The sequence below is a fragment of the Psammomys obesus genome, unplaced genomic scaffold, assembly GCF_907164565.1.
Source record: "Psammomys obesus unplaced genomic scaffold, mPsaObe1.curated_primary_1811, whole genome shotgun sequence".
Classification (NCBI taxonomy): domain Eukaryota; kingdom Metazoa; phylum Chordata; class Mammalia; order Rodentia; family Muridae; genus Psammomys; species Psammomys obesus.
Genome location: NW_026589137.1, coordinates 6,985,587 through 6,999,261, shown reverse-complemented (window position 1 = coordinate 6,999,261; position 13,675 = coordinate 6,985,587). Strand labels below are relative to the sequence as shown.

Genomic DNA, 13,675 nt, shown 5'->3' with positions numbered 1-13,675 from the left:
TAGAAGGCATATGCATGGAAGCCCCTTGAGCCTTTCAGAATGATTTGAGCTTCTCTTCAGGTGTTTGAAAAAGTGAAAGCCCTCCTGGTTGTGAAGGCATAACTATGAGTCATCTTTATCAGATACACAGTTTGGAGAACCCGTAGATAGAATGAGAATGTTTGAGGCATCCACAGACAAACAGGAGAATTTGAGGACAGCATTCCTCACAGGCAGAATGTCTCCTACTGTTGGGGAAAGCAGAAAGTTCAAAAAGTATCTTGGGTAGCAGGGAAAGAACAAGAGTCAGTTTGAGGATTAGAGAAGGTCTGAACATTTCTTTATCCGATTTTCATGGGAATCTAGAACATCCATATCATGTAAGCAAGGCAGGTGTGATCTATCTCTAACATGCTAGGAGACAGTTCCCAGCTAGGTAGCATGACAAATTCAGCTGCTTACTTCTGAACATGAAGGACATGTCTTCTTCATTTCTGCTGACCAAGTTTAAGGGATTCATCCTGTGTTTCAGGCTCTGTTGGCTACTATTAAGCTCCAGCACCTTAGGCAAAGTATCCTGTTCTTTGGGCAGAGGTCATGAGGTCGGAGGTTCACAATAAGAATCACTCAGAGCACCTTAGGCTTAAGGAGTTGTTTTGTCACTGATTGGGTGAGAGAAAGTAGGTCTAGGGCCGCACTGGTAAGAAGAAGCACATGTCATTCTTTATAGAGAGTAAATGGTATAACATGTTCTTCCAGGTAGAAATTGTGAGCAGTTCTTAATCAGAAGGGAACACCTGCCTTGCTGTTAGTCAGAGGGCCTAGTGATGCCTCAGTGTGCATCTGAGTCAGCTAGAAGTGAAAGTGGTAGGTTTGGCAGATGGTTGATGAAAAGGAAAAGTTCTAAACTCTGTTGTTCATATTGGTATGGAGTGGAAAATTATGAGGCTGGCTTATGGATTAGAAGATCTAAAGATGCCATGGAAAAAGAAAGCAGGGCCCAGGCTCCCCTCTTGAGATGGGCTACTTTATAGGTTTCATTTGACCGACTCAGAAGCTCTGATAACTCCTTGGGCAGAAGAGGTAAGTAAGAGGCTTCCTAGGGCAGAAGTTGAAGGTCTGATGTGCTCTTGATTAGAAGAAAAATACCTGAATTTCCTTTGGTCACAAGGAGTGTACTTAAGACCCAGATTGTTAGATGGGGTATGTAAGAGGCCCTCTCTTTTTCAGATTGAAACATTCTGAGGCCTTGAACACTGGGGACATTGCTGGTGTCCCTTTGGTGAGAATATGAAAGTATGAGGCCATGTTGGTCAGACTGAGAAGGTCTGATACCTTCTTTAGGGGAGAAGTTAGAACTCCAGCTCCCTTTTTGCAGTGGGATCCTTTTGAGTCAGCATGGGGATAAATGTGTATATCTGTGGCCTCCAAGGGCAGAGGGGTTACATGGGTGGGTGGACATATTAATACTGGAAGGCTGTGTCTCTCCCTTGGTAAGAAAGAGAAGATCTCAAGTCCACTAGAGATATGGTGTGTCTGAATTTTCCTTGGATAGCAGGGAATGATATGGCCTTCTCTTTTGGAATTGGTGCATATATGAGTCCCCGTTGGACAGGAAGCAGAGCCATGGGCTCCCCTTTAACACAGGGTTTCTCTCTGTCTTACAAAGTGCATGTTTCAAGCCCTCTTCAATGGAATCTAGGTGGCTGTAATTCCCTTGGGGTGATGAGCAAGGTTTGACACCCCCATGGGGACTGTCTTCATCTGGAGAGGGCTTGACACCTTCTTGGTCTGCAGGAGAAGCTTGTATGGTTTCTTGGTTATAAGGCCATGCCTTGATTTTCTACTGGTAGAAGTAGTATGTCTGGGGATCCCATGGGGAGAGGTGGAATGCCTGCGGTTCTCTTCATAAATGGGAGTAGTTCCCACACCCTCTTCTGTAGAGATGGAAGGTGCTATGCTCTCTTGTTCTTTTGGTTTCTGGCCCCTTTTGGCAGATGAAGAATGCCTGAGCCCTCTCTTTGATGAAGAGAATAGTTTTTAGCCCTCACATTCGGAATGGGAATCTTGAAAGTCTGCTTGGTCTGAGGAGGCCTTTTTCAGTTTGGTTTTAGTAGATTTGGACCATCTTGGGATACCTTGAGGAGATGGAGGACTTCTGAAGCACTCTGTATAAGATCGTGAGGATCTGCAAACTCTCTTGGCAGAAGCAGAAGTGGAGAGGCTCCCATTGGGCTCAGTTTTAAGCCTTGCATTCCTATTGTCAGATATTAAAGCTCTTTTCCCCTTTTTGGAACAATGGCAAACTTTGGAGCCTTCATCTGATGGTACAGATTCAAGGCATGTTTGGTCTAGAGGGGCATGTTTTGATCTTGTTTTCTTCTTCAACTTAGAATGTCTGGAGCTACCTAGTAGAGATGGAGAGGGTGAACATCTGAGATCTTCTTTAGGAGGGGTACTGGATCTGAGACTCAATTCTGATGATGTTGGGGTGAGAAACTCCTTTGAGGAGTAGAGGTAGAATTTGAGTCCCTTTTGACATACTTGGAAGATGGTGAGCCTACTTTTGGCAAAATGAATAGATTTTAAGCCATTGAGTTCTGAAAGAGAATATCTGATATCCCCTTCAGGAAATAGAAATATTCCTTTGGTAGAATTAGAAAGTCTAGGGCTTATTTTGAAATAAGGGGAATGTCCCAAGCAGTCTTCATGAAGAGTGATAGGAATAAAGTCTCCCTGTGTACAAATGGACAGTCCCAGAAATTCTATTGAAAAAGAAGTTCCCACAGTCTCCTGGATAGATGGCATAGGTTCTAGTGGCCCTTGGGCTGATTTACACAGTTCCACAGTTTCTTGGAGAGGTGGTGATGTTCCCAGAATCCCTTGGTCAGATACTGAAAGGCCCAGTGCACCCTCATGAGATTTCAAAAGTACCAGAGATCTTGGATCAGATGGTAAAGTTTCTAGAGTCCCTGAAAAGATTCTGAAGTCTTACAATTGGCTTGGGTAGATGACAAAGTTTCTGATGTCTCTGGAGTAAGTGGTAAAGATTGCAGAATCTGCACTGAAGAAGGTGGCAGTCCAAGAAAATCTTGGGAAGATGGTTAATGTTCTATCATCTCATGGGTAACAAATGAAATTTCTAGAGTGCTTTGGCAACATAGCAATGTTCTTAATGTCCTCTGGGAAGATTCAGAAATTTCAAGATCTCCTGACCAGAGGATGAAAGTCTTAATGCCTCTTGGTTCAGACAAGATCCTGGGGGCACTTGGGGTGACAAGGAGGTATCTGGAGTCCTTTGAGCAGATAGTGAATGTTCAAGAGATTCTTGTGCTGAGATGTACAGCCTCAGATCCCTTTTGTAGAAAATGAATTTCCTCCATAGAATGCTGAAGTGGTGAATCTCAAAGAGTCACTTTTGCACCTGAAGACATTTTCTGAAAACCTTCATCTGTTAGGGAAAGTCTTAAAATCCCCATTTGAAATGGAACAGATTTCACAGACACTTGGTCAGATGTGGAAGAGGTGAGAGTTTCCTGGGGCAACGTTGGTGGTCCCAGTATCACTTGGTCAGATATGAAATGGCCTACAGCACATTGAGCAGATATCAGCACCTTTTTAATAGATGCCAAAGTTTCTAGAGTCCATGAGATAGAATTTGTAAACCTCTTGAGAATATGGTAAAGGTTCTAATGTCTTTAGGGTAAAATGGGAAGGACCCAGATTCCCCTCCAAAGGAGCATGAGTTCCTAGAACACTGAGCAGATGATGAAGGTTCTATAGTCCCTTGGGCAAATGATGGTGTTTCTCAAGCATCTTGGAAAGATGGTGGTATTCCTAGAGTACATTTTGAAGATGGAGAAAATCCAAGACCTCCTAGAGAAGATCATGAGCATGTTAAAGCCTCTTGGTCTAGAGAAGGGCCTAGATGCTCTTGGGAAAATGTAGAAGTTTCTGGAAACATTTCATTAGGTTTTGAATGTCTTATATTCTCTGTTCCAGATGGAGAAATTCCCAGAGTCCCTTGGGTAGCTGACAAATCTTCTAAATATCCTTGCTGAGGTGGTGAAGATCATAGAGACCCTTAAGGAGAAATGTACAATTCTAGACACAATTGGCCCAATAACAAAGATCCTAAGGTTCCTTGTACCAATGGAGTATGTTCCAGTGAACCTTGAGAAGATGGAGATGACTGGACAGGTTCCAGGAGAGATGTTGATGATCTCTGAACCTTTTGGTTAGAATGAGCGGCACACACATCACCTTGGGCAGAGATGTAAAGTTCCAGAGTTCCTGGGAGGGATAGAAAAGTTCCTAGAGACCCCAATGAAGATCCTGAAATTTTTAAAACCTGTTGAGGAGAAGGCAGGATTCCTGATGTCTTTGGTGTACATTGGGAAGGTCCCAGATACCCTGGGGGATGAAGCTGAAGTTGAAGAACACCTTGCACAACTGATGAAGTTTCTACAGTTCCCTGGGCAGAAGATGATGTCTCTTGAGTAACTTGGAAAGATGGCAAATTTGGAACAATTCCATGGGCAGACAAAGAGAGTCCATCTCCTAGGATAGATGGGAATTGTGCTATAGTACCTTGATTGTAAAGAGCCTGAAGCAAACGCCATTACAGGATGGCGCCGGCATCCGGTGTGTGAGATCATAAACAACTGCCTATGCGCATGCGCTAAAGCTGAATTCGAGCCAAAGATTAGCTCACTTAGTGATGTAAGATGGCCTGATGGGCTGCATCCAATCAGGAACCAACATGTCACCATTTAGAGTATAAAAGGAGCGCCATTTGGGGGCTCTGGGTCTTCCTCTCATTACTGCTGAATAAACGCTTGCTGCAGAAGAATCCTGGTGTCTGTGTGCGTTCTTGCTGGCGAGGCGACCACGCGGGCTACACTTGATTATTAGAAGTGCCTAGCAATTCCAGGGAAGATGTGGAAGTTTCCAGAGCCCTGTGAACAAATGGTGAATGCCCTAGAGATTTTTGTGCTGATATCGACAGTCCCAGAGTTCCTTAGGTAAATAACGAATTTCCTGCCTTCACTTCCTGAGGTGGTAACTGTCCTAGAGTCACTTGTGCAGGTGTAGACATTTTCAGCCACCCTTCTGTTGAAGTTCCCAAATCCCCTGGTGAAGAGTTGGATATTACTAAACTGCCACCTATATAGGTGGAAACTTCCAGAGTCTCCTTGGAAGACAGGCAAAGTCTTCCAGACTCTTGAATGGATAACAAAGGTCCTGAACTCACTTGAACAGATAAAGGAATTTCCAAAGGCCCTAAGTCAGATGATGTAGGTTCTAGAGTCCTTTGTCTGGATAAAGAGATTTCCCTGTGTCCTTTTGAAGAAGGCATAGATCCTGAAGAGTCTGAAGCAGATGGATCTGTATGTTGAACCCTTTTGAAAAACTGCAGAGATCCAAGATATCCTTGGGAAGAAATAGGAGGTCCTAGAGACTCTTGTGCAGATAAAGAAATTGACATATGACCTTTGGAAGAAGACATAGTTTCTGAAGAGTCTGAAGCAGATTGCTGCTTGTTGAACTCTTTTGCCAGCCTGCAAAGATTCAAGAGGTCCCTGGCAAGAAAGAGAAAGTCTTAGGGTACCTCATGTAGGTGTGGAGAGTCAAAAGTCCCTTCTGTGGATAAGGAATGTTCCAAAAGGCTTTGGGAAGAAAGTAAGGAACTCAGTCCTCCTGGGTAGATATGGAAAGTTCCTGAGGCACTTTAGCAGATCCAACATGTCTTGAAGTAGCCTTAGACCTTTTTCTTGCACCTGGTGCAGAGAATGAATATCCTGGAGGCACCCAGGGTGGTGGCAAACATTCTAGAGACCCTTGTACATTTACAGAAATTCTTTGAGACCTTTGGGCAGATTTCAAAGTTTCTATCATCTTTTGGGCATGGTAGGTATATCTGTGAGACATGGGGGTAGATTATGAATGTGCTACTGTACTATGTACATAATTGGACAATGATCCTGTACCTTGTGTATGTGAGGGTGGGTTTAAAAGCCCTTGGACAGATGGAGAATATCTGAGCATCATCTTTGTAGATGTGGACATTTCTTTAGTCCCTTGTGTAGATAGGCAGGGACCCACAGCTGCTTGAGCAGAATGAGAAGTTGCTTGACTCTGTTGTTCTAAGGTTGTAATTCCCAGGGCTCTGTAATACAGGGTTGATATATTGAAGTCCCTACTGGACATGGAGAAGTTTTCAAATTCCCTTCTACAGGTAATAACTGGGCATGACTCCTCTTTGTATAATGGAGTGTTTCAAAGACTCCAGTGGAAGATGACAAGGAATCTAGACTTTCTGTGGAAAATTTTGAAGGACCCAGAGAAGTCTTGGCAGATATTGTAAGTTACAAAAGACAAGAAGCAGAGAGAAGGAGTGTGGGATCACCTGGAGAAGCACTGAAAGTTCTCTCAGCACTCTGCTCAATGGTGAAGACTCTCTAGGACATGGGACAGATGGAGTTTTCCATGGGCCGTCTGACATGTAACAAATGCCCAAGATTCATTTGGCTAGGATGAGATGTCCCTAGATTGCCAGAGAAATAATCCAAAGATCAAGATGTTCTTGGGGAGATGAAAATGGGCACAGAGTCCCCTGTGCACATATGGAAATTTCCAGAGGCCCACCTACATCTAACAAACGTTCTGGACAGCTTGCAGAAAGTGAGGAAGTATTGCCTGAGATGACATCTTGCGACCAGTCCTCAGGAACATGATGGAAGGAGAACTGACTCTTGAAAATCATACATAATGAATAAATAAACATGTAAAATGATGAAAATTTATTTTAAGTTATGAAATTGTATATGTGAATTATGTATGTGAAGTTATTTTTCATCAGTAATTCGTATTGAGTGTGTAATCACTAGTTTTAAGATGTGAAAATTTTGTTGGGTTAATATAACGCTAGCATTTTTACTTGTTTATTTAGTAATATGGTATGCAATGTACTGTGAAAGATATTGGAAGCTAAACAGTGAGTATTACATTTACAGTATGTGATGTCATGGGGTTTACCCTTGCTGGTGGAAAACAAAAATGCACATATACTTGCAATAATATATATGGGGCCTATAAAGTTAAAGGAATGACAGGATGATAAGTGATCCCATAGTCAGCATCTAACAGTCTAGAGTAGCACTTCTCAACCTGTTAATTGTGACCCATTTAGATGTCAAAACTCTCTCACAGAGGTCACATTAGAGCATCAGAAAACACAGGTAACTCATAACAGTAGCAAAATTACAGTTGTGAAGTAGCAATGAAAATAATTTTATATGTGGATATCACCACAAAAGAAGGAACTGCATTAAAAGGTAGCAGCATTAAGAAGGCTGATAAATACTGCTCTAGACTTTCTAAAGATTAAGAATGGCCAGGGAGAACACTGGAAATTGCCAAAAGAGGTAAGAGAGAATATGACTATTTTATGCACTGAAAGTGTTATATGTGTCTTTAGTGTAGGCTGTCATATAGAAGAACAGAAAGATTGCTTGTTAAATAGTAACAAGTGATGAAAAATGTGTAACAAAAACAAAATTATTTTATATTAATGGTAGGAATGTAATATGACACAAAATTATGGAAAACAATATGGGTACCATTTAGAAAATGTGAAATAGACCTACCATAAGACACAGAAATTCTTATTCTTAGTATGTATCTTTAGGGTATGAAATAGGTAATTTTTAGATATATCTAGATGTCCATGTTCATAACAACACCATATACCAGGGTTCTGAAGTGAAAATTCTGGGTCAATTCATATTTATGAGGCTGTATTCTGATGTTATGCTTTGAAAAATATGAAGGGAGTCAGATATGATATAAACATAATTAGTCATTTCTCTTCAAACACTGTGGGCCAAATTCTCTCTCTCTCTCCCTCTCTCTCTCTCTCTCTCTCTCTCTCTCTCTCTCTCTATATATATATATATATATATATATATACTAATATATATATATTAGTATATTAGTATACAAGAACTACAAGAACCTCAATATCAAGATTTCAAGAACTATTTACCTTTCTGATTTCTGACATTTCCTGGCACAAAATAGTTGCTCAAAAATTATTTTAGAAATTAATAAAATTTTACTTACAAAGGAAATAACACATTCAAAAACCCACAAAATTTATATTCTAGTTCCAACAGAGGTCCTGGAAGAAGTCTGATACTTTGATTAATCATCTGTTAATGTTGTATTTATTTCCTCAGATGAGGGGATAAGATGAGATTCATACCCAAGTTTTATGAATACATGCTTTGGCTGATCCCAGACCATTTCTATCTAACTATTCCCAGGTTAGGCCTGAAAGCTTCTGGCCTCCATACAATCTAATCTTTTGCTACCTTGAAGGCTTCAGCTTCCAGTCTGTGTCTACTAACCTACCCCTAGAATGATTTTAGCCTCTGAGAATTACTGCTGACAGGGTGAGTTTTCACCCTTTATAGTTCTTTCTGAACTTCCACTGACTGGTTAAACTCAGCTGTTCTATCTCAAAACTCCTCTACAAACTGAGTGATTTATTTTATTTTATTTTATTTTATTTTATTTTATTTTATTTTTATGGTGCATAGAAAAACTTTAATTAGGAAAGCATATTAAAATTTTAAAAAACATTAATGGATTTTTAATATTTTGGCAATGCTGAGGACTAAACCAAGCATTATATATGCTAGGCATCCTCTACCCCTAAGCATTCCCACCCTTTGTGAAATTTTAATGAAATAAATCATGGGATATTTGAAATGCATTGATATAAAATATTGAGGTACATTTTAATAACAATGAGAACTTTAAAATTACCACTATATAGCCACAACTCTATAAACTAGACCAGTATCATTGTATATGTTCATCAACATGAGCAGTGTGTCAAGAAATCTAAAAACATAATTGCCACTTTGGGGGAAAGTGTACTTATCAGATGGACTAATTGTCACTGAGTTGATCATTGCCTCACCATTATGTGAAACATAATATAATGATTCACAAAGCTTCAAATTATTTCTATTTTAGGATATGCCTTTAAAAGGGTGATTTTACTATAATGTTAACTGTATGCAAAAGTGAAGTCCTTTGTAGTATATGTGAAAATAATGGCATACCATCAAATAATTTACACAAAAGTTCAATACTCAGGGAAGCTGAGTCATGTAATAGAACCTTGTGCATACTCCTAACCATGAAGGTTCTCTGGGAAGGTCCAGAGAACTAGCTGGGCAACTCTGAAGTAGCTGTCATTGTCCCTACTTTTCCCACAGAACAAAAACCCGAAGACTTCCCAGTCCTACAAAGCCTAACTAGCAGGATCAAGTTTGCTTATTTTTGAAAGCAAAATCATTAAAAGTATATGAGCATAAATATCAGAATCATGCTTCAAACTCACAAAAAAATTAAACATGATTAAGATCCAACAGTTTGAGAAAACAGTAAATGGCACTTCATTTCATTATTATAAATCTCAGAGGAAAAGAACTTCTTTGTAATTTTTTAAGTGCCCCAGTTATGTTTGATCACATCCTCTTACCAAACCACAACACTTCCTGTCCTTATTCACTCACACCAGAATCTCTAGAATTCACTTCTTAGACTGTTGCTTGTGCCCCTACCTCCTTGATCTGAATCTTGATAGCTCACAGAATGTTTGAGTTGTCTTCCTCTCTAGCTCTTTTTATTTTCATTTTTATTATTAGTTACATTTTATTAAATCTATATCCCAGCTGTATCCCACTCCTTCATACTCTTCCAATCCCACCCTCCCTCCCTCATATCCTCCCTGCCCCTTTCCATGTCCACTGATTGGGGAGGACCTCCTCCCCTTTCATCTGACCCTGTTTTATCTGATATCTTCAGGACTGGCTGCAAAGTCCTCCTCTGTGGCCTAGCAGGACTGATCCACCCTTGGGGGTGTGGAGGTCAAAGAGCCTGCTATTGAGTTTCTGTCAGTAATAGTCCCTGTTCCCCTTACTAGGGTAAACCACTTGGTTACTGAGCTACCACAGGCTACATCTGAGCAGAGTTTCTAAGTTAGATACATACATGGACCTTGGTGGAGTATCAGTCTCAGACGAGACCCCTGTGCCCTGATATATTTTGTCCTTGTGGAGCTCCTATCCTCTCCACGTCATACTAACTCCCCCGCCTTTCAAATGATTTCCTGCACTCTGCCAAAGGTTTGTCTATGAGTCTTAATATCTGCTTTGATACACTGCTAGGTAAAGACTTTCAGAGGCACTCTGTGGTAGGCTCCTATCCTGTTACTTGTTTTCCCCTACGTCCAATGCCCATTTCTTTTGTCTTACTAGGTGAGGATTGATCATCTTACCCCGGGTCTTCTTTCATGTTTATCTTCTTTAGGTGTATAGATTCCTTTATGTTTATCATATCTTATAGGTCTATATAAGTAAGTATATATCATGTGTGTCTTTCTCCTTCTGGGATACCTCACTCAGAATAATCTTTTCTAGATCCCACCATTTGAATGAAAATTTCATGACTTCCTTGTTTTTGATTGCTGAGTAGTATTCCATTTGTGTAAAAATACCACAATTTCTTTAAATATTCCTCTGTTGATGGACATCTGGGTCTTTTCCAGGTTCTGGCTATTACAAATAAAGTTGCTACAAACACAGTTGAGCAAATGTCCTTGTTGTGTAATTGAGCAAATTTTGGTTATATGCCTATGAGTGGTATAGCTGGATCTTGAGGAAGCACTATTACTAATTGTCTGAGAAAGCTCCAGATTGATTTCCAAAGTGGTTGTACAGTTTACCTTCCCACCAGAAATGGAGGAGGGTTCTGCTTTCTCCACGACCTCTACAGCATCTGTTGTCATTTGAGTTTTTTATTTTAATCATTTTGATGGGTAACAGGTGAAATCTCAGGGTCATTTTGATTTGCATCTCTCTGATGGCTAAGAATATTGAGCATCTCTTTAAGTGTTTCTCTGCCATTCAATATTCCTCTACAGAGAATTCTCTGTTTGGTTCCATATCCCATTTTTTAATTGGATTACTTGATTTATTGCTTTTTAACTTCTTTATTTCTTTATATATTTTGGATATCAGCCCTCTGTCAGATATAGGGTTGGTGAAGATCCTTTCCCAATTTGTAGGCTGTAGTTCTGTTCTGCCGACAGTGTCTTTTGCTTTACAGAAGCTTTTCAGTTTCATGAAGTCCCATTTATTGGTGTTTTGTTCAGGAAGTTGTCTCCTGTGCCAATGAGTTCCAGGCTCTTCCCCACTTCTTCTTCTAACCGATTTAAAGTATCTGGTTTTGTGTTGAGGTCTTTGATCCAACTGGAATTAAGTTTTGTGCAGGGTGATAAATATAGATCTATTTTCATTTTTCTGCATGTAAACATCCAGTTGACCAGCACCATTTGTTGAAGATGCTGTCTTTTTCTATTGAATGGTTTTGTCTTCTTTGTTAGAAATCAAGTATTCATAGGTATGTGGATGTATTTCTGGGTCTTCGATTCATTTCCTTTGACCCTCCTTTCTGTTTCTATGCCAATACCATGCAGTTTTTATTACTATTATTCTGTAGTACAGCTTGAGATCGGGGATGGAGATACCTCCAGATGATCTGCTGTTGTACAGGACTGTTTTGGAGATTCTGGGTTTTTTGTTTCTCCATATGAAGCTGAGAATCTTTCTTTCAAGGTCCGTAAAGAATTGTGTTCGTATTTTGATGGGAATTGCATTGAATCTGTAGATTGCTTTTGGCAGGATCACCAATTTCACTATGTTAATCCTACCATGAGCACGGAGATCTTTCCATCTTCTGATATCTTCTTCAATGTCTTTCTTCAGAGATTTAAGTTTTTTTTTTTTTTTTTTTTTTTCAAACAGGCCTTTCACTTTCACTTGCTTGGCTAGAGTCACCCCCAAGGTACTTTATGTTATTAGTGGCTATTGTGAAGGGTGTTGTTTCCCTGATTTCTCTCTCAGTCCTTTTGTCTTTGGTATACAGGAGGGCTTCTAAGTTTTTGAGTTGATTTTGTATCCAGCCACTTTGCTGAAGGTATTTATCAGCTGGAGGAGTTCTCTTGTTGAATATTTGGGGTCGCTCATATATACTATCACATCATCTGCAAATAGTGACATTTTGACCTCTTCCTTTCCAATTTTTATCCCTTTGATCTCCTTTAGTTGTCTTATTGCTTTAGCTAGGACTTCAAGTTCTATGTTGAAGAGATATGCAGATAGTGGGCAGCCTTGTCTTGTACCTGATTTCAGTGGGATTGATTCAAGTTTCTCTTCATTGAGTTTGATGTTGGCTATAAGCTTGCTGTATATTGCCTTTACTGTGTTTAGGTAAGTGCCTTGTATCCCTGATCTATCCAAGACTTTAAACATGAATGGGTGTTGGACTTTGTCAAATGCTTTTTTGGCATCTAAGGAGATGATCATGTGGTTTTTATCCTTCAGTTTGTTTATGTGGTTTGATTACATTGATGGATTTCCATATGTTGAACCACCCTTGCATGCCTGAGATGAAGCCTACTTGGTCATGGTGGATGATATCTTTGATGTGCTCTTGGATTCGGTTTGCAAGCATTTTATTGAGTATTTTTGCATCAATGTTCATAAGAGAAATAGATCTGAAGTTCTTTTTTTTGTTGGGTCTTTGTGTGGTTTAGGTACCAAGGTGACTGTGGCTTCATAGGATGAGTTTGGTAATGTTCCTTCTGTTTCTATTTTGTGGAACAGTTTGGAGAGAATTGGAGTTAGCACTTCTTTGAAGGTCTGGTGGAATTCTGCATTGAATCCATCTGGCAGGGCTTTTTTTTTGAAGGGAGAATGTTGATGACTGCTTCTATTTCCTTGTGGGAAAAAAAGGACTATTCAATCATTTTACCTCATCTTGTCTTAATTTTGGTAGATGGAATCGATCAAGAAAATTGTCCATTTCTTTTAGATTTTCAAATTTTGTGGCATATAAGCTTTTGTAGTACGACCTAATGATTGTTTGGATTTTCTCTGTGTCTGTAGTTATATTTATCCAAACAACAAAATACATCTATAAAACTAAACTGATCCTTTTTGTCCTTAGTTTATAACACATTTTACTACTTTTATGTGACCACGAAGCCTGGGGCTATGTGTAATATGCTACCTCATCATAATATTTGCCTACTCACTATTTTTCAGACCAATTCTCACTAGGCTGGCTTCTAATTAGTGTTCCTACTACTTTAGCCTCCCAGATTTTCTAAGCACACTACATTTGCCTGATTGTGTTATTTATTATTCACATATTTCTACCGAAATGTATGAAATATTCAATAATCGGAGACATGCAATTCATATGCGAGAATGAGTACTGAAATCATTTCAGATTTTAGACTTACTGGATAAAGATATTAAATGGGTTATGTATGTTCAAATACATAAAGGAAATCATATACCTGTGTGTGTGTGTGTGTGTGTGTGTGTGTTTGCCTAGAATAAAAAATGGCTCACTAAACAGAAAAAAAAAAACAAAAAGAACCTACAAATTCTTTAAAAGTTATAGAAACTTTGATACATAATGTTTGGGGTCTAGCACTGTATAAATACCTGAGTTCGAGTCCTAATCCTCTCCCCCCAAAAAAGAAAAAAGAAAAAAGGAACAAATAATAATAATAATAATAATAATAATAATAATAATAATAATAATAATA

General features: G+C 39.4%; 1 protein-coding gene across 1 annotated transcript in view; it reads right to left on the bottom strand.

Moving 5' to 3' along the window:
• Nucleotides 1-2,019: 2,019 nt before the first annotated feature.
• Nucleotides 2,020-13,675, bottom strand: part of LOC129674865 (uncharacterized) — an 86,795-nt gene continuing 75,139 nt past the window's right edge. Inside the window, 4 exon segments of the mRNA XM_055604956.1 lie at nucleotides 2,020-2,468; nucleotides 2,471-2,531; nucleotides 2,533-2,951; nucleotides 3,196-3,368. Coding sequence (XP_055460931.1) covers nucleotides 2,020-2,468; nucleotides 2,471-2,531; nucleotides 2,533-2,951; nucleotides 3,196-3,368 — 1,102 coding nt within the window.